Consider the following 22,389-nt stretch of genomic DNA (forward strand, 5'->3'; position numbering starts at 1 on the left):
GGGCATTACTCTGATAAAAAGAGTTAAGTTGGGATCATACTACTTTTTTCTAGATGGCTACCCAGTGGTCCCCAAACCATTATTAAACAATCTATACTTTTCCCAAAATTAAAAAAACTTATTTATCGTCTACTAAGTTCCTATATGTATTTGAGTCAGTTTTTCTGCTTTCTGTTTCTATCCGTTGATCTTTATGCCTGTACAGGCATCAGTGCCATAGTTTTAACTACTGTCGTCTCATGATAGGGTTTAATAGCAAGTAAGACCCTTGTCCCCTCAAGATTCTTCCCGTTCAGAGTTTTTCTGGCTATTCTTGCTTGTTTGTTTTTCCATATAAACTTTAGAATCAACTTGTCAAGTTCCTGGAAAAATCATTCTCTTGGTATTTTTATTGGGATTGTATTAAGTATTTTTAGATTAATTTAGTGAAAATTGATATGTTTATGATGTTGATTGAGTCTTTCTAACCAAGAACACAGTAGGCTTTTCCATTTTGCAAAGTCTTCTTCTTTTTTCTTTTTTAATTGTTTCATAAATTAACCCATTTATTGTAGGTTAGAGATGTTTCAAATGGTGGCGCTTCTGCTGGTCTTTGGATCTCTTCAGTCTTGTGACGGCGAACTTCACTGTGACTGCCGAGGTGGTGTCGAAGGTACAGGCGCCACCAGCTACTGTTTTCATGCAGGAACCACAGTGCCAGACCCTCACAGCTTGTCTCTTCATTGTGGTTTTGCTGAAAAAGGAGTAAGTGTACTTGGTGTGTTGGCTGAGTTCAATTTTCTTCACCATTTTCCCATAATGGGTCCCATATTTGCTGATCATTCCGGCCTTCTTGGTGCATTTAACCATGTTGCTGCAAACTAGCTCTAAGCCCAGAGAGCTCGAAGTCTTCTTTTGGTTCCTTCAGGAGGGTATGAAAGTTTTCTTCAAATAGGTCTTGTTCATTCCTAGGAATTTCACCTCGTTTTTGGATGCAATCTGTAAATGATGTCTATTCCCCTTGATTACTGAATAATGAAAGGCTGCTAACGTGGATCAATATTCTCTAATTTCAAATCATATTATATCTCTAAGTGGAACAGTGCTAAACTGATCGACTGCTAACCAAAAGATCAGTGGTTCAAAACCACCAGCTGTTCCACAGGAGAAAAATGTGGCAGTCTGCTTCCATAGAGATTTACAGCCTTGGAAACCCTATGGGGCCACTATGAGTAGGAATGGACTTGACGGCAATAGATTGTACCTCTGGAGCAGTGTGACATCGATGCCAAAACACTCCAGGATATCTCAAAGAACCCTAAGTGATATTATGAAATCTTCCAAGTAAATAAGTTTTCATTGACGTTAATTCTTTTAAATCCCCAAACATAAGGACATGTTTATGATCTAGTTTTAAAGCCTTGATGAGTCGGAACTGACTGTATGGCAACAGGTTAAATTTGAAAACAACAACAAACCCACTCTAGGTTTAAAAAAAAAAGATGAAAACTTAAGTCTCCACTACCATCTCTGGGGAGCCCTGGTGGTGCAGTGATTAAGAGCTTGGCTGCTAACCAAAAGGTCAGCAGTTCAAATCCACCAGCTACTCTTTGGAAACTCTGTGGGGCAGTTCTGTTCCATCTGTCCTACAGGGTCTCTGTGAGTCGGAATTAACTTGACAGCAAAGGGTTTGGTTTTTGGATTTTGACCATCCCTGGTGGTGAAAAAGGTTAAGCTCTCGGGTGCTAAACGAAAGGTTGGCCGTTGGAACCCACGCAGCAGCTCCACAGGAGAAAGACCTGCTGATCTGCTCCCCTAAAGATTACAGCCTAGAAAACCCTGTGAGCAGCTCTACTCTGTCACATGGGATGATTATTAGTTGAAATCGACTGGATGGCACCAAACATCAGTAACAACAACACCATCCCTCCAATCCACCCAGTAGAGACAGGGATCTTTTTAAAATGTAAACTGGATCACCTGACTCCCACGCTTAAAACCTTCAGTGGCTTCTCATTGCACTGTGGATAAAGCCAGTAGCTAACCAGACCTGCAAAGCCAGCCTGAGTGTCTGGCACCTTCCCACCTCTTCAATCTTGTCTGCCAACTTGCCGACAAAGGCCTTTGCACATGTCTTCCCCCTGCTTGGGACCTCCCCACACACTCTTTATCCTTCCTGGTTTAGCTGTCACTTGACCACATAGCCAATGAAATTCTCCCTTCTTAACTCTTATCTCAGCCCTTCGTTGACTTCATTACAGGCTCACAGTTTTAAGTATTGCATCTCGTGTTTTGTATCCGCCCTGTGTAAGGCTGTGTGGACAGCACCTTTTTCACCACTGTATACCCAGCTCCAGCTCCTAATGGGAGCTCAAGAAATAAGTGTTTAAAAAAGTAAATGTGAAGATTCCCAAACAGGTCATTCACTTCCATTCCTCTTTTCCTTTGATCGACCTCTCCTTCCCTCATTTCCCCTTTGCCCGCCAAAATCTTACCCTTCCACCGACACCCAGCTCAAGTACCAGCTTCTCCAGGACACTTCCTCTGATGACTTGCTTGCTGTACAGTCTTATCCCACCCCACCCTACCCCCACCTTTATGCTAGCAGCAAACTTTCCACACTCCTAGTCAGCTCCTTCTTCCAGCCAGCACCACAGCTGTCTTAACCCCTCACTAATCCTTCTTCAAGCTCCTGACCCTGTCACCCCAAGCAAAGTACCTCCCACCTCACTTAGAAAACAGAGGCCTCAGGTTAGGGCCCCTCAATGCCTTACCTCCCCACTGCACCCCCACATGTTTCATCATCTGTGAAATGTGAATACTAACAGTACCTACCTCATTGGGTTCTCAGGTAGATTTGTTCCTTCTTCTGGTATATTCAGTATTCTTCACCAACAGTGTAATTCTAAAGCATCAATTTTTCTTCCATCTTCCCTATTCATTGTCCAGCTTTCACATGCATATGAGGCTATTGAAAATACCATGGCTTAGGTCAAGCGCACCTTAGTCCTTAGAGTGAATTATTTGCTTTTTAATACTTTAAAGAGATCTTTTGCGGCAGACTTGCCCAATGCGATGCATCGTTTGATTTCTTGACTGCTGCTTCCATGGGTGTTGATTATGGATCCAAGTGAAATGAAATTCTTGACAACTTCAGTCTTTTCTCTGTTTATCATAATGTTGCTTATTGGTCTACTTGTGAGGATTTTTGTTTTCTTTATGTTGAAGTGCAATCCATACTGAAGGCTGTGGTCTTTGATCTTCATCAATAAGTGCTTCAAGTTCTTTTCACTTTTCAGCAAGTAAGGTTATGTCATCTGCATAACACAGGTTGTTAATGAGTCTTCCTCCAATCCTGATGCCTGATCTTTCTTCATATAGTCCAGCTTCTTGGATTATTTGCTCAGCATACAGATTGACTAAGTATAGTGAAAGATACAACCCTGATGCACACCTTTCCATGCAGTATCCCTTTGATCTATTTGAACAATTGCCACTTGGTCTATGTACCATGAGCACAATTAAGTGTTGTGGAATTCTCATTCTTCATAATATTATCCATAATTTGTTACGATCCATGCAGTCAAATGCCTTTGCATAGTCAATAAAACATGGGTAGACATCTTTCTGGTATTTTCTGCTTCCAGCCAAGATCCATTTGACATCAGCAACGATATCCCTCATTCCACATCCTCTTCCAAATCCAGCTTAAATTGCTGGAAGTTCCCTGTCAATGTACTGCTGCAACCGCTGTGGAATGATCTTCAGCAAACTTTTACTTGCGTGTGATATTGATATTGTTCGATAATTTCCTCATTCTGTTGCATCACCTTTCTTTGGAATGGGGACAAATATGGATCTCTTCCAGTTGGTTGGCCAGGTAGCCTTCTTCCAAATTTCTTGTCATAGACAAGTGAGAACCTCCAGTGCTGCATCTGTTTGTTGAAACACCTCAATTGGTATCCGGTCAGTTCCAATGCCTTCAGTACAGCTTGGACTTCTTCCTCAGTACCTTTGGTTCTTGATCATATGCTACCTCCTAAAATGGCTGAATGCTGACCAATTCTTTTTGGTACAGTGACTGTGTATTCCTTCCATCTTCTTTTTATGCTTCTTGCATCATTTAATATTTTCCCCACAAAATCCTCCAATATTGCAACTCAAGGCTTGAATTTTTTCTTCAGTTCTTTCAGCTTGTGAAATGCTGAGCGTGTTCTTCTCTTTTGGTTTTCTAACTCCATGTCTTTGAACATTTCATTATAATGCTTTACTTCATCTCCTCGGGCTGCTCGTTGAAATCTTCTGGTCAGCTCTTTTTCTTCATCATTTCTTCCTTTTGCTTTAGCTACTCAACATTCAAGAGCAAGTTTCAGAGTCCCTTCTGATGTCCATTTTGGTCTTTTATTTCTTTCCTTTTTAATAATCTTTTGCTTTCTTCCTGTCTGATGTCCTTGATGTCATTCCACAACTCATCTGGTCTTCAGTCATTAGTGTTCAATGCATCAAATCTGTTCCTGAGATGGTCTTTAAATTCAGGTGGAGTGTACTCAAGGTCATGTTTTGGCTCTCATGGACTTGTTCTAATTTTCCTCAGCTTCAACTTGAACTTGAGTATGAGCAACTGATCATCCATTCCACAGTTGGCCCCTGGCCTTGTTCTGACTGATGATTTTGAGCTTCTCCATCATCTCTTTCCACAGACATAGTCCACTTAAGTCCTGTGCTGGGAGAATAGGGTTGAAAAAACTTAGCAACCCTATGTCAGTTGCAACATTTGGGACATACGTATACTAAAAAAAATTATTCCCTTTATCTGAAATAAACATGCAACTGTGTGTCCTGTATTTTATCTGGCAACCCTCCATATGAAGATTCTGAGGTGTCCATCATCCTAAGAACACACACCAAAACAATCTTAATTCTTCATCCCCCTCCAAGAGATACCTATCATGCCCACCATGTCCACATCTCCTCCTACAGGAAACTGTGACAACAAAACCAGAGCTACATCTCCTGTTGCCCTTGACAGCTATGTTTGAATCTGGTGTGATCTGGCCTCCTCTCCCTTGCCACCTCCACAGCTGACCAGCCTTTAGTCAAGGACGCACCAACCCCGGGTTGGCCCAGGGGGTTACTACAACTGCCACCTCTGACCCCAGAGTCTGTTCACTCTTCCAGCTGAACTCCAGCTGCCCCATAGTTGCAGCAGTGTCAATGGGCCAGGAGACCCAGCACCGGAGACCCAGCACCCATCACCCTTGGTTGCTCCGTGGTTTGAGGACCTCTGGAAGTATTGAACTTGGCCTCTGCCCAACAGTGTCAGCATTTCTCCTTTGTGACCCTGACTTTCATGGGATTCATGCCTGGTGATGTGGGGGGGACATTGACCTGGGGTTGTTGCCGTAACCAGTGAGGTGGGAAATGTGTAGCCCCTCAAGAGCATATGGGCATTGTAGATGTTCCTGGAACAATAGGGCTCATCCGGCATCTTAGGTAATACAGCATTATACTTGTTTTCCACGTCTCTCTCCTAGACTCGAGACCGGACGCTATGAGTTTCATGAGATATGCTGAGAATATAAATGAATGAACGAACCAACAAACAAATAGCCGACAACGTGAGATAATTAAGCAAACGGGCACTTCCGCTACCTGGGCTACTACATAGCTACTTAAAATAAAAAGTATATATACTATGTGGACACATAGAAATGTGTGTATGAAACCAATCAAATTCAGAAGATAGACATCAAATCATTTGTATTCTGAAGACAACCACGCTAAAATCTAGGTACAGAGCACAATCAAGATGGGCAGAAAATTTAGAGTCATAAATAGTTTAGAGGCTAGTACTCAGCAGGGGATTTTTCTATAAGTTTGCTCAATTTCAAAATAAATATTTTCTTACAGCTAAGAATCCAGAGGGACCTCAGCCTCTGAAGCACTGGAATAAATAAATCCACTGGCCTCAGAATTCAAGCTCAAGCTGAAAGCTTTTTCTTATCAGAAGGTACTATTTGCTGTCATTCTCCACATACTCCAATGTGACGGAAACAGTATCTAGTCAACACAAATTAAAGGCAGCGTTTAGCCATGACCTGGTTTGTTTGACCAGTAAAGACCCAGAATATGTATTCTCATTCCACCAGATAATCCCTGTTGTCTCTTTTCATTTTATGTTTAAATCCAGACTGTACTTTGGTGTAAGCCTAGTTCACAGAACTATAAACCCACAGATCCATATGAATTACTCTCAAAACTGTTCTCATCACAATCCGTAGCTAAAACCTTCAGTGGCTCCCGGTTGCCCAATGCAAATTCCTGAGCCCTGCAAATTCCTACAGAATCTGATTTCAATGTGCCTTTCACTAATCTCTTCTGCTTTGACTAAATTTGCCTCTGGTATTTTGCTCATATAAATGCCTAATTCAAGCCCCACTTTCTCTGTAAACTCCCCAGGTCTTCCCTCTCTATCAGAAGAGAGTTTTGCAGTTCATAAAGATAGTGTTCTACATCCTAGTTTGGTGAGTAGTGTCTGGGGTCTTAAGAGTTTGGGAGCAGCCATCTAAGATACAACTATTGGTCTCTTTCCATCTGGAGCAAAGGCGAGTGAAGAAAACCAAAGACTCAAGGAAGCAGTTAGTCCAAAGGACTAATGGCCCACGGGAACCACAGCCTCCTATAGCCTGAGACCAGAAGAACTAGATGGTGCCTGGCTACCACTACCGACCGCTCTGACCAGGATCACAATAGAAGGTACCAGTAAGAGTGGGAGAAAAATGTAGAACAAATTCAAATTCATAAAAAAGACCAGACTTTCCGATCTGATAGAGACTGTTGGAACCCCCGAAACCATAGCCCTAAGATACCTTTCTAATCTGGAACTGAAGCCACTCCCAGAGGTCACCTTTCAGCCAAATAATAGACAGGCCTATAAAATAAACAGTAACACCCATGAAGAATGTGCTCCTTAAAACAATCAACTATATGAGACCAAAAGGACAGCATTTGCCCAAAAGCAAGGATGGAAGGCAGAGAGGAGCAGAGAAAGTGGACAAACGGAAATGGGGAACCCAGGGTGGAAATGAGGGAGTGCTGACACATTGTGGGAATTGCAACTGACGTCACGGAACAATATGCATATGAATTATTGAATGGGAAATTAATTTGCTGTGTAATTTTCACCTAAAGCACAGTAAAACGTTAAAAAAAAAGAGAGAGAGATCGAGTTTTGAGTCTCTCCTCCAAATTTTCCTAAATAGCATTTAATTTGTTCACTTCCTTGCCTTTCCCAGCTTCTAGAGTTACCCGCATCTCTCGGCTTGTGGCCCCGTCCACCATTTTCAAAACGAGCAATGAGGGGCCGAGTCCCTCTTACGCGGCATCACTCTGCCCTCCCCTTCTGCCTCTCTCTCACTTTTAAGGACCGTAGTGATGACACCGGATTCGCTGAATAACCAGGGTGATCTTCCATCTCCAGGTCCTCTGCTTAATCACAGAAGGACAAAAGGTGACGTGTTCTCAGATTCTCCCATCTTTGGGGAGCCATTATTCTGCCTATCACATTCAAATTTCTAAGAAGATATTTATGAGAAACCGGTATAATGGGTGTGACTTGTAGTGCAGAAGCAGATTAAGGAAACATTACTTTTATTTTCACCTTTTGGCTCAGACTAAGGTGATGGCAAAGTAACGATCAATCATTTCTGAGGATGCCTTGTGTGGTACCTGGGACGCCAAGCGAAAAGCTCAAATTTCTAACCCACGTTGCTGTTGTTTGCCGCTGAGTCCATTCCAGCTCACGGCATCTCCCTGTGCCCATAATGCCACAAAACTCTTCCCCAGGCCATCTGGTCCCTTAACGTGCACTACCCTCTGCTTTGTGGGGAACGAGCTTTTTTGCCCAAGCAAGACACCTTGGGATCCAGACATCCTGGACACTCCCTACGGCTCTTAGGGGTTTACTCCTCCCTGGGGCCCTGGGTGGTACACACGGTGAACATACTCGGCTGCTGACTGGAAAGCTGACGGTTGGAAGCCACTCAGAAGCACCTTGGAAGAAAGGCCTAGTGATTTCCCCCAGAAACATCAGCCAGTGAAGCCTCTCTGGAGCTCAGCTCTGCCCCGACACACGAGGTCGCCAGGAGTCGGAGTGTAATGTGCTCAACAGCAGCTGGTTTCTGGAGCCCCAACGTAGCAAGAAAATTCCTGGTACTCCAGGACCCTTCCCTGTCGAGGAGAATCTCCCCTCTTCCCTGAAAAAAAAAAGCAAAAAACAAAAAACCTATCGCCGTCAAGTAGATTCCGTCTCATAGCAACCCTATAGGAGAGAGTTGTTGTTATGTGCTGTCAAGTCCATTCAGAACTGCCCCAGAGGGTTTCCAAGGAGCAGCTGGTGGATTCAAACTGCCGACCTCTTGGTTAGCAGCCAAGCTCTTAACCACTGAGCCACCAGGGTTCCACAGGACAAAGTAGAACTGCCCCATAGGTTTCCTAAGGCTGTAATCTTTGCAGAAGCAAACTGCCACGTCTTTCTCCTATGGAGCAGCTGGCCTTTCCGTTAGCAGCTGAGTGCTTAACCACTGCGCCACAGGGACTCCTTCTTTCCTGACCCCCGCCTGTTACTCTCACAGGTAGGTGCCTCCCTCGGTCTCCCCTCCACCTTTCACTGGACTCACACTTTCACAAAAGGCTGGAAGAGCAGTCAGCTTGAAGCTGCCTTTGGCCTTTCCCTTCTTGCGAAAACTCCTAGAAAAGGAATTACAAGGACCTGTGTGGGGTGGGATGGGGTGGTGTGGAGGCTGAGATACAAGATAATGAGAAAAATACATTGCCACAGTTAATAAATTAACATTTCAAAAAATGATCCTGTCACATAAACACAACCTACTATTTTATCTTTCTCCACATGGGATTCTTTTCTATTTGGATAATTTCTTTCATGCGGAGCAGAGTGTCTTCTTTACAAATCGTTCTGGAGAGACGCTCATAAATTCTGACTCTCATGTCTTTCTTTTAGCATCTTCATAAGCCATGAAGCTTCTGTTCCCATTTGTCATTTACCTGTGGGTGTTTCTGACACCACATTTTATCTTCTGTTAGGTAATTTAACCTGGCTGCTCCTTCAAGTCCAGCCAGAGTGCTCGTTAGAAACGAGGATGGCAAGACTTCATCTCACATACTTTGACCATATTATCAGGACGGACCAGTCCCTGGAGAAGGACATCATGCTTGGTAAAATAGAGGGTCAGCAAAAAAGAGAAAGACCCTCAATGAGATGGACTGACACAGTGGCTGCAACAATGGGCTCAAACATAGCAATGATTGTGAGGACGACACAGGACCGGGCAGTGTTTTGTTCTGTTGTACATAGGATCACTATGAGTCAGAACCAACTCGACAGCACCTAAAAACAACAAGCACCTTGAAGAGATTTGGGAACACATCCTAATCGGTTAGTGGGGTGTTTAGAAAACAAGGTTAGGATGGGTCGCTTCTGCCGGAAGATGACCAATCTTTGTGTGTGCGTTTTGTACATTGATTTTATTTTTAGAGATTTTGTATTTATTTTTTCAGTGGATACTATCAATATAGCACAGTCAATATAAAATGCATACACGATATAAAAAAGTGTGCAGATAGAAGTTTCTTTCCCACCCCTACCTCATCCATTTCTACAGAGTATGCATCCATAGTTTCCTTACACATATGTAAGCAGATTGTCCCTCGTTTTTACATAGAATGTACACTCTATAAACAGCTCTGCTCCTTGCTTTTTTCACTTACCAGTATATCCTTACATAGTTATCACAGCAGTTCATATGTAATCATAAATCCCGTTTTGTCTGGGACAGTCCCCCTTTACGTCTGTTCACCAGGTGTTCGGATGATAAATTATATGATCACCCTACTTACACGGAGTTTGGAGCCCCTTTTTTACTGCATACAAACTATAAACAATTTTGGGATCCGGGGCCATAATTGACCAGTTAATAAATATTGGTTGATTAATTTATTATGGACTACAGATGATTACTAACCCAGACTTTGAAATGACTGTTCTAGTGAAATATACAATGTACAAGTGATCTTTAAACCAAAAAAACAAATCAGTTGCCGTTGAGTCCGTTCTGACTCATAGAGACCCTATAGGACAGAGTAGAACTGCCGAGGGTTTCCAAGGAGCGGCTGGTGGATTCACTGCCGACCTTTTGGTTAGCAGTCGAGCTCTTAGCTGCTGCACCACCTGGGTTCCACATATACCTCACAGAAGTGCACAAAAACAAAGAATAAATTATCAATTAAATTTGAAGGTGCTACTTTTTTTTTTGGAAAGCAAGTTGGCGATATAACAAATTTAAATGAACACATCCTCTGATATTGGAATTCCTCTGCTAGAAATTTATCTTACGTACATATTTACACAGATACTGTAATATGGTTGTTAAAAGGTGCTCATCGTAACATTTAATAGCAAAAACTGGAAACAACCTACATTTCCACCAAGAGGTTACTGGCTAAATAATTTAAAGTGCATTCACTCAATGAAATGCCAGAACTTTCTTCCTAGGTGCTTCTGCGTGGGTTCAAATAGCCAACCTTTTGGTCCGAGCGCTTACCGCCTGGGGATTGGATGGAATGCTACCTACGCATCGCATCGCTAAGAGACATCCTAGGGAAGATAGAGTGTTGAGTGAATAAAACAAGTTGTAGAACCATGTTTTATGGTCCTGTTTGTGTAGAGAAAAAACAGAGAATTAGAGAAATAGGTATGCTTAAATATACCTAGAACATTAACAGAAGGACATAAAAGAGCTTGCTAACACAATGGGTCGGGGGAAAACAGGAATGGGAAACTTCTACTTCCTTCGGTATATGCTAAAACTTTAAATATAAGCCTGTTGTTCCGCCAATTTTTCCATGATTATCCACTTACTTTTAATTATTTAAGTAACAAGTGGATCCATTTTCTTTGCAAAACAGTCTAACAATTCAGATAAAAGGGTCGACCTCCCTCCTCCCAACCCCACCTCTCCTCCCAGGAGATTTGGGCTGTTGATGGTTTATATGTAGCCTTAAGTATACGTAAATCCTTTGAGCTACTTGCATCTCTGCGTTTATTATTAGTTGTGAAAGTCCCCAGTGACCATAGCAATGCACCTTTTGGGGAAAGGGAAGTTTTAAAATAGGGGAGTGACAATATTTATCATAAACTAGCCAGCAGTAGGGAAAACCCCAGGCCTTGTTTAGCTCTCTGAGAGCAAGAGAAAGACGGCTTAAGGTGACTGACCAGGGGCTGGGAGTGGACAAAGAAAGGAAGTCCAGAACAATGGGGTCACTCCACCTCTGCCCTTCTGGAGGAGGGGCCGTGCCAGCAAGTGTGGAGTCTGCTTCAATCAGTGCGATTTAGGGATTAGAAAGTCACCAGGGTTAAATGTTTACATCTTTACTTTGACTTCTAGAACAGAGTATGGTGGGAAGAGCGGAAAAGCTTGAGCGTCAGCTGCTGCTTTATATCCAAACACTGTGCCGAGTGTAGAAGGACCACCAAAGATGGCTGCCCTTAGGCTATCCGCCAGTCTTTCCATTGCTGTTGTAGCTGTTGACCCCCTGCATGGCGACCTCATGCATGGCCCTGCACCATCCCTGTGGTTGGTTGTTTCCATTGGTCGGTTTGCAGAAGTAGATCGCCAGGCATTTCTTCCTTCACAGTTGTTACAGGGATTGAAATAGGTGGGTGTTACAGAACACTTTCATCCAGAAAGTTACTCTTTGGTTTCTTTTTTATTACTTGGCTATTTTCCCAAAATATGAATTTATCTCCCTCGTCGTCACAAATTTTGCTGATTTTTAGCCAGTTTGAGCCAGAAGGTGTATCTAGAGAGCTGGGAAATTCCTAATCTGGGTCTCTGATTTGGTAGGAAAAGCCGCAGACTGGGCTCATGTCCTGCCACTAACCACTGTCGAATCGCTCACTTAATTGTGTGGTGCTTTGCCTCATTTGTAAAACGAGAGTGTTGGTACAAATGATTTCTGTGGTCCTATGCTTGAAAATCTGTTAGTTGAACCCGTCTGGTTAATGCAAGACTGTCAGACTGAATCATACACTCAAAATGAAGTGGACAATTAGATCAATTGTATGGATCACTCTGGAACAATGAAAAATAAATTGGACCTCAGTTAGCTATATTTCAGGCTGAATCGTTTATTCTGTTCTGTTTTCCTGGGGCTGTGAGGCCAGAATTCTGCCTGATGAATCAACGTAGCTTGCTGGTTCTCGTCTCCATTTCTCTCACGTGGGCCTCGCATAGATTCAAGCACTTACGTTTAACAAAGCCAGGTATAATGTAGTTTCTCTATCTGTGCTGAAAAAAACAAAGATATTTTTCAATCCCAGTGCTGACCACATTTCACAGGTAGCATCTACCGCCATTCGGCTAACCAGTCTTTCTCAAATTTTAAAGTGCCTAGCAGTCACCTGGAGCCCTGGTGGTGCAGTGGTTAAGAGCTTGACTGCTAACCAAAAAGGTTGGCAGTTCAAATCCACCAGCCACTCTGTAGGAGAAAGATGTGGCAGTCTGCTTCTGTAAAGATCACAGCCTTGGAAACCCCATGGGGCATTTGTACTCTGTCCTATAGGGTCACTCTGAGTTGGAATTGACTCAACGGCAATGGGTTTTTGATGTTTTTTTTTAAGTAGAGTCACCTGGAGACCTTATAAAAAAAAAATTATAAAATGCAGGTTCTGCTACAGTTGGTCTGGGGTGAGGCTCAAAACTGTGTTTCTCACAAACTCCTAGGTAATGCTGATGCTGCTAGTGTGAGGTCGATACTTGGAGGAGCAAGGGACTAAACCACCAGCCCCTCACTGTCTTTTGCAATCCTCTTTTTCAAACGCATGCTGTTTTTGACGGAGAATAACTCTTTAACTGATAAAAACGAACGCTGCTTTCAGATAGTATTTGTGAAATAAAGCCAGAATTAAGATCACTCCCAAAATAAATGTGTTGGGTCTCAATGGATAACACTTTGCTAACAGGTCAGGAAACTTACATAGTATGTTTCTTTCTTCTTCTTCTTTAAATCCAGAGATAGATACAATAGCAAAAATTTATTAACATTATATAAATCACTTGCTCCAAAAAAGGATTCAAGGAGTAGGTTGTAAAGATTAATGAGATAACCTATGTGAGATCACCGATCCCTGTGCCTTTAAAAAAAAAAAAAAAAAACCCAAGCCCATTGCCCTCAGCGTTGATTCTGACTCATAGCGACCCTATAGGACAGAGCAGAACTGCCCCATAGGGTTTCCAAGGCTGTAATCTTAACGGAAGTGTCACACCCTTCTGCAGAGCGGATGGGGCTTCAAACTGCCAACCTTTCGGTTAGGAGCCAAGCGCTTTAACCACTGTACCACCTGTGACTAGTCCTTACAAAATGCTTAACCAAAAGATATATAACCATATAAAGCAAAAGATATGAAGAGGAATTTCATAGAGACAAATCTTGAATGGTCAATAAACGTGAAAAGATGGACAACCTCATTAGTAGTCAGAGAATTGAAAATTAAAACCACAGTGAAACACCATTGAATAACCAACAGATTGGCAAAAAGGAAAAATATCACATAAGAACACATACTGGCAAGGATATGTTGTAGACTGCCGGTGGGATTTAAGTTGGGACAATTACTTTGGAAAACAAGTAGACATTGAAAATTGAAGAGGTAGACTGGAGCGTGGGACATAAAGTGATAACTCGTGAGGAGTGTGCCTCTTAGCGCAAGTAGATACAAGAGACTAAATGGGCAGCTTCTGTCCGGAGGTGAGATGGAAAGGCAGAGGCGTTAGGAGCTGGTTGAACGGACATGGGGAATCAGAGGTGGAAAGGAGGAGGGTGCTGTCACAGTATGAGGGGAGCAATTAGAGTCATATAACGATGGATGTATAAATTTTTGTATGGGAAAAAATAATAATAAAAAAAAGAAAGAAAATGATTCAGACAGGACCCACAACTCTGTGTATGAGGGTATTTACTACAAGGTAAACTGAAATGGAAAGTAGCTAAAACAAACTCTGGAAATAACCTAAATGTCAAAATGTTTGAGAACGGCTTAATTATTTGTTTGAGAATTATAGTAACTCTATTCTATAAAAGATTATTTATTTAAGAATAAAAAAGAAAGAAAGAAAATTGAAGATGTACATATCCAACTACCCAGGGACTCTTCTCGAAGCTGCGTATCCTAGAGAAAATCCTGCACCGAACACCAGCAGATAAGAACAAAGAAGCTTCTGGCACCACTGTTCACAAGAGCAAAAATCAGAAACAACTCAAATGCTGGTGAGTAGAAGGATAAATAGTTTTATATTCCTGTGATGGAATATTACATGTGAAAATGAATGTACTACAGCTACGTACATAATCATGGATGAATCTCACAGATATAATGCTGGAGGGGGAAGTACATGCAATATGGAAACCACAAGGAAAACGCATTATGAAAGAACACACATATGTAGCATAAAACTATGAAGGAAAATAAGAGAAGGATAAATACAAAATTCAGGATAATGATTATACTGGAATGCAGAGGACATGTGACTGAGCGTGGGCACGCGTCAAATGGATTGACAATGATTTATTTAAGATCTATTTTTTAAAGTGGGGTACTGGCTACGCAAGTTTATCTTTTATAATTCTTTAAACTGTACATGTACTTTATATGCATATATAGGATATAACTCATAATAATACAACTTCTAAGAAATATGTGTATAGCCATATTGTAAAAAATATGGAGAAAAGAAAGACAAATTGGATCAATTTTAATTTTTGGTATTACTTCACACTATTTTCCTTCATTCTTTTTTCAGATGCACTTTGGGGCATCTCCTATTCTCTTTCTATATATATATAATTGTTATCATAGTGTTTATACACTTTTATATCCTGCTTTTTCCTCTTAACATCATCCATGCTATGGTCTTCATAACCATACTTTAATAGTTACATAATAGTCTATCATCATACCAAGTAGAAAATTTACTTGGCTATTTTCATATTTATTAAACACTTAGATTGTTTCCTTTTTTTATAATTCTGGTTTTCAGTTTCTCTCCTCTTTTGGATAATTTCCATATGATAAATTTCCAACAGAAAAGTTATAAGGTCCAAGTGTTCAAACATTGTTTGGAACATGATTATTCAGACATGTTTGCAATGTAATTTGGACAGCCAAAAATACATCTCCATTCAGATGTATTCCCATCACTTCAAACTCAGACTTTCTATAATAGAATTCTTTGTCATCCTCTCTAAACTGTCCCCTTCCTCCCAACTATATTATGGACAAAAGAAATATCAGGAACTCAGCCCATGGCCAAACTCTGGCTCCTAGTTTCTAGAAATATGCTCTCAGAAGAGACACTATCCAAAGAGGTAACAGGGTGTCCCTCAAAGGCTTAGACATATGTGAAGTACTTCTGGAAATTCCACTAATATTTTCAAGGATTTGTAGAGCTGTAGTGATTACTCCAAAGAAGATATACCACACTGCCTCCCTTCATTAACATCGCCATTGCTATTACACATTGGGACTGTGGTGGGCTTTATTCTTTCTAAAAACTATATGTGCATCTTGTAATTATAAAAACAATATATATTCATTATAGAAACGTCATAAACGAGTGTCTCCAAAACCAAACAAACAAGATTCCACAACCTTAAAAAATACAATTCTCTGCCACAAAGAAAACTACCATAAACAGCTTTGCTGCAGCCCTCGTAACTCTCGTCTGTGAATACACATGTACTCATCGTATGTTTTTCCCTTTTACTAAAATGAGATCATACTGTACAGACTGTTCTGTAACTTCTTCTTACTTGAATATCTACCCCATCAGTACTAATGGCTAACACTAATACAGCATTGTCTACATGATGGCAGGCCCTATTCTAAAACTTTACATATATAAAAAGTTTTTTATATATGTAAATTATATATATACACATATATAATCTCAGCTCATGTAATCGTCACAACCACCCTTGAGCTGGGTATAATTATTATCACCTCCATTTTGCATATGAGGAGATGAGGCACCGAGAGGATCAATAACTCTCCTGGGAGTTATGTGGTTAGTAAGAAGAGAATCAGGGTTTGAGCCCAGGAGGTTTGCCTCCAGAGCCCAGCCTTCTAAACCACCCAGAGCCTCTTGGAAGAGCTGAGTTGTTGATGGCTTCGTCCTTCTTGAAACTCTTCTCCTTTCACCTCCACGCCACCTTCTGCTGGCCCCCATCCCTCCTCTCTCACTGCCCCTCTTTCTTGCCTCTGTTCCTCAGCCTACACCCACAGTTTTAGTATTCCTCAAGGCTGTCTTGGCAAGATTTCATTCATTCCATGATTCAGCTCCTATGTACACCACCAAACCAAGAACCCATTGCAGTCGAGTCGATTCCAACTCATAGCGACCCTATAGAACAGAGAAGAACTGCCCCATAGAGTTTCCAAGGAGCAGCTGGTGGATTGGAACTGCTGATCTTTTGGTGAGCAGCCAAGCTCTTAACCACTGCGCCACCAGGGCTTCATGTACACCACAGTGACTCCCAAATCTTCATCCTTTCTGTTGAAAATGAAATTCTTTTTTTTTTTTTTTTAACCTTTTTTCCTGTCTAGCTTCACATCACAGGCAATATGTCCAATATTAAAGTTATTACCCTTTTTCCTATTGTTACAGGCTGGACTCTTTGCTGTCATTTGTTACTTCACCCTTTCCCCACGTATTATCGGTTTCTTGCATTATCTGTCTTGGTTATTTCCACCAGTAACCCTGTTACCCAAATCAGAAGTGTTTGAGTCGTGCTCGATTCCTCATCACCGCCTCCACTACCATGCCACTCACCAAGTTCTCTCGTCCAAGTATTTGTCGTATCTCTGCCTTCATCTTTACCCTGTTACCTCTAATGAAGTTAGGTCCTCAGTACTTCTTACCGTCAGAATCACCTTCTAACTATTCATCCCATCTCCAGTCTCTCTCTCCATCCTGCCCATCTATCCTCTTCTGCTCCCAGTAATCTTTCTTTCTTTTTTTTTTTGCTTGCATTTTTTTTATTGTACTTTAAATGAAGGTTTACAGAACAAATAGTTTCTTATTAAACAGTCAGCACACATATTGTTTTATGACATTGGTTAACAACCCCATGACATGTCAACACTATCCATTCTCGACTGTGGAGGACCTTTTTTTTTTTGGTGAAAATATACATAGCCAGAGATACACCGTTTCAAAAATCTCTACACGTACAATTCAGTGACATAGATTACATTCTTCCAGTTGTGCTGCTATTCTCACTATCCTTTTCCAAATTATTCCATCACCATTATCAACTCACTGTCCCCTAGGCTTCCCATCTAACCTTTTGAGTTGCTGTTGTCCAATAATCTTTCTAAATGAAATCAAATCTTGTTCCTCTGCTAGAAATCTTAAATGCCCTCCATTGTTTTCAGGATAAAGAACACACCATTTCTCACAGAAGAAGACATTTTAACACTATAATATACATTATAATACTAATAAGTAACAATGGCTCATCACTTACTGCCTTTCAGACACCATTCAAAATGCTTTACATTTATTAATTTGTCCTTGCAACAACCCTGTAAGGTAGGCATGAGTATTATGCGCTTAGCCCTTAGTAAATGCTCAATGAATATTGAATGAGTGCATTCCTCCTTTACAGATGGGGAAATGAAGCTCAGGACCCAAGATGTCACAGCTAGCAAATGGCATAAACCACCCAGGGCAGTCTGGCTCCAGGGCCTACAAATGTTATCCATTATACCTCAAGGCTCTTTAAAATCTACCTCGACCCTCCTTTCCTGGCCTCGTCTCGGGACGCTTCTTAGGGTCTGTCTTCCGTTGCTGTTGTGTGCCGCAGAGTCGATTCTACAGGACTCTACAGGACACGATAGAATTGCCCCATAGGGTTTTCTTGGCTATAATCTTCACTGGAGCAGATCGCCCGTCTTTCCTCCTATGGAGTGGCTGGTGAGTTCCAACCACAGACCTTTTGGCTAGCAGCCAAGTGCTTAAGCATTGCACCACCAGGGCTCCTTTGCTGGCTTTCTGTCCTAGCCAAACACTAGTGACTTGTTGGAATTTACCGGGTTCCTTATTGCTTGCCCATCTTTATTCAGGCTCGTGGGTCTGGAATGCGTTTCTCCCTCTTCCCTCTTGGGCAGGTGAGCTCCTTCTTGACCTGCAATACCCAACCCTCTTATTACCTCCTGTGTGACGCCTCTTTCACCCTGAGGCCCAATTACTCCCTCTCATTTTGCTCCCATGGCACTTTATCATGCCTTTAATTACAAGCACTCTAGCACCATATTATGAGTCATTTCTGTCTCTGTCTCCACCGGGTTGTGCTCTCCTGCAGGACAGGGGCTGAGCTTCCCTCCTGTGTGTATCCCCAGCCTGGCAAGTAATCAGGATTCAGTACATATTTGTTAAATCAATGACTATATGAATGTCTTTGATTTGACATTGCAAAAGATATGCAAATATTTCTTAGAAAGGACATTTCTTGTAATTACCTTTCTATAGAAGCTAAGGGCATAACATTAAATCTTAACTCAGCAAAGGCCTTTTGGCAGGAAACTATCTCAATATCAACAAAGTATCTTGCTTTCTGACATTATTTAATACAAGGGTGTCAAGGACAAATCTTAAGGGCGCTTAAATGGAGGAGCCTGAACAAATGAATGTGAATGGGTTGCTGATACCAGCAATCTAGGGAATGAAATCTAGAGTCGTGCTTATTTGGCTTATTTAAGCCAAAAGCCTTAAATAATTTCATTTATCTTTTAAATTTTAGAGAGAGGAGTTGGGAATAGAGAAAAGAAAAAAAACTACCAGGCACCCTGCGATAAGTCTTTTTTATGACTTCCAGCTTGAATGCCTTCTCAGAAGTACTGGGGACATAGAGTGCCTTATTGTGGATGGCCTGCTGTGTCTCCTTTGTGCGATGTAGATAACGGTGAGTTCAGTTCCTGAGACCAGCCATTTTGTAGGTTATTTGAATCCTTGGGTCTTTGGAAATTGTTAATTCCTGCCAGCCTGTCTTGCTAACTACTAGCTTTGCAAGAAATGCATCTGACTCATCAACAGATCCAGAAGTTGTACCATCCTCTTCATTGTTATCCCAGTATAATACTTGACTATTATTCCAATATTATTTTCTGTAACTTAAGTCTTTCCACCTTTTTCCTACCCACCTTGCTGTGTGTAACCAAAAACATTACTTGACGAACTCTCAAAAGAACCTTCCCTTTTAACTTCATTCCACAAATACAGCCAAAGCATCAACTCCATGGTGATAAAAAGCTTTAAAAGAACAATATGTTTAGGGATTTCTTCTAGCTATTTGTCACTGCTTATCCGGTAAACTAAATCTGCTCACCAAAAGGAGCCAGAATAAGGTGAATAACATTTGGCCCCTGTATGCGTGAAGCGTCCCAGAAATGCCTGCAAATAGATAGGAGCCTTCTGTGCTGATCTGATCATATTGTTACATTATAATTGACTATGTCTAAAGACTGGTGCGCCAGAGTGTCAAGATTCGGAGAGACGGCGATTAGTAACGCAAAACCCAAGAGAACGGCGTGTGTGTGTGTGAGTGTGTGTGTGTGAGTGTGTAAATGTGTGCACGTGAGTGTGTATGAATGTGTGAGTGACAGTGTGTGTGGGTGAGTGTGTGTGTATGAGTGTGAGTGTGTGTGTGACTGTATGTATAAGCATGTGTGAGTGTGTGTGTGTGTGAGAGAGAGACTGTGTGTGTGTGTGTGTGTGTTTGTGTGTGTGTGATCCACAGCATAGGTGGAAAAAATAGCCTTAATAGGAGGAAAGGAGGGGTGTTATTTTGGCAGCAGGAAGTCGGGGGAGTTCTTTGAAAGCTTTCTATTTTTTCTGGAGTAGGAGGTGAGGTCATTCTTGAAGGGTGAGGTGGGAGGGTCAGGGGTTCGTGGAGATTTGAAATGGCTGTTGTGGATCATGGCAAACTCTCCCTTTGCCTGGCAGCTTTGGGGGCCTCTTGGCAAGTGGTACAGCAAAGGGACAGAGGAACGAGAGGTCAAAGTCATGGACCAAGAACTACAGGCTGAAGGGAGAAACAAGGGCAGAAGGAATCTGACCCCGGAAGGGAGAGAGAAGGACCAAGCGCCTACGTGTGAGGAGCAGTCGAGGAAAGGGCAGGATAGGGGGTGGGGGAGTTTGGCTGAGAGTGAGGTCTCTGACTATTATTACTGTTTTAAGTTTAAGAAATAGTACCAGCTTGAAATATAATTAAACATACTGTAATTTTGTTACCTACATTTGAACATTAGTTTTATTTGGAGATTGTCATTTTGAAACTTTTTTAAAAATGAAATTGCATGCAGACCTACCCAGTTGGATCCAGGGTGGGTGGCCTGGAGCTTGCCCACCAGTCCTCTCTGCTGCTGGAAGCCTCCCACAGAATCCCTGGGGCACTTCCTTTTACGCTAGGACTCCTCAGAATACAGTTTAAAAATCACCATATCAAAGTTTTAAGATTGAAAAAGAAATTTTTTTAAATGAATGTAATTGTGAGCTTTGTTCTTGATTAGACGCTGGGTCACATATTTACCATCGAAGACACAGTATCATCTCAAGAGCATATCCTCCATATTTTCCACAGTGGACATTTGTACATTTCTAACACATTCCACCTGGAGTCAGAAATGCAGATGAGTCTGAATTCAGTTTCAATGATGCATAAAGACACCCAACAGAGCCAGCTAACCCAGTGTGGAGTCGATTCTGACTCATAGTGACCCTGTGGGGCAGAGCAGAACTGCCCCACAGGGTTTCCAAGGCTGTAATCTTTATGGAAGCAGACTGCCACATCCTTCTCCCGTGGAGCGGCTGGTGGGTTTAAACCACTGACGTTTCAGACAGCAGCCGAGTGTTTAACCACTGTACCACCAGGGCTCCTCGCCAAAAGAGATGTTAAAAAAAAAACCCACTGACGTCAAGTTGGACTCATAGCCACCCTACAGGACAGAGTAGAACTACCCCATAGGGTTTTCAAGGAGCTGCTGGTGGATTCAAACTGCCAGCCTTCTGGTTAGCAGCCAAGCTCTTAACCACTGAGCCACCAGCGCTCCCCAAAAGAGATAGCCCTTGGGAAATCCCGAGCACAGGTCTCCCCAACTAAGAGAAAGAAACAGTAAGCTGCTTCTCCGTGTTATTAGAGCTAAGTGGGCCCTCTGTCTGCTCTGTCCCCTCATCCAACATGTTCGAAAATCAAGCTAGTCTCCGCCTCCTGTATTCAAGTGCTACAATATATTCCCAGTAAACGTTTAAACCTAAAAAATTAAAATATGTGGTTCGAAGACATTTTTAACATAAATTTATAATCAGAGAGGCCTAAACAACTCGGCAAATTTGGAAGCCAAAAAGGAGAAGATAGACACCTCTGACCACACCAAAGGAAAACCACAACTATGAAAAAGCCACAAACATCACAACTGAAGTCAAAAGACGATAGAAGTGTCTGTAACACACGACAGCCGAAGGGTTAACGTTCTCACAAACTGACGGAAGAAGCCAAATGAAGCAAGGGAAAGGGGCGCAAAGAGTAGGAACAGCCAATCCACAGAAGGGACGAAATCCAAAGAAATGGCCAACAAATATATGAAAATAGAAGTCTGGAAAATAAAAAATACTCTAGCAATAGCCTTAAAATTAAAAAATCAGTAAGATGAAAATAAAAATACACATACATTTTGCTTTCTAACTTTTTATTTGAAAACGTGCAAGCCTATAAAGTTGCAAGAACAGTGCAGAGAACGCGCACACCTTCATCCTTCATCTAGAGTCATCAGTTGTTAACATTTTGCAGTATTTTCTCTCTCTCTCTCTCTATATATATAAGCATACACACATATACATGTACATGTATATATGTATGGATACTTGTGTACATAATGCTTTTTATATCAAAAATCAAGAAAAACATTTAAATAAAGATCCTTTTATCTTAAGCCTGGTATGTCTGTGTCAATTTAGAAAACTAAATGGCCCTGCTAACTCAGAACTGAAGCCACTCCCAAAGCCCACTTTCAGGCAAAGATTAGACAGGCCTATAAAATAAACAATAACGCACGTGAGGAGCGTGCTTCTTGGTTCAATCAAATAATCGAGACCAAATGGGCAACTACTGTCCAAAAACAAAGACAGGAAGGCAGGAAGGGGCAGGAAAACTGGACGAATGTACATGGGGAACCCGGGGCAGAAAGGGAAAGAGTACTGTCACATTATGGGGCTAGCAACTGATCTCACCAAAAAATGTGTATAAATTTTTTATTGAGAAACTAACTTGAGCTACAAA

The 22,389-nt window shown here is 41.7% G+C and overlaps 1 protein-coding gene across 1 annotated transcript; it reads right to left on the reverse strand.

Moving 5' to 3' along the window:
• Positions 1-555: 555 nt before the first annotated feature.
• LOC101349853 (60S ribosomal protein L37a-like) lies at positions 556-849 on the reverse strand. The gene has a single exon (XM_012556427.1). The coding sequence runs from the start codon at positions 847-849 to the stop codon at positions 556-558; it is 294 nt and encodes a 97-aa protein (XP_012411881.1).
• Positions 850-22,389: the final 21,540 nt, after the last annotated feature.

This window comes from Trichechus manatus, unplaced genomic scaffold, assembly GCF_000243295.1.
Source record: "Trichechus manatus latirostris isolate Lorelei unplaced genomic scaffold, TriManLat1.0 scaffold00005, whole genome shotgun sequence".
Classification (NCBI taxonomy): Eukaryota; Metazoa; Chordata; class Mammalia; order Sirenia; family Trichechidae; genus Trichechus; species Trichechus manatus.

What these genes read in the sequence shown, in the direction of transcription:
- LOC101349853 (XM_012556427.1), bottom strand. Translation starts at nt 849, where the DNA reads ATGGTTAAATGCACCAAGAAGGCCGGAATGATCAGCAAATATGGGACC.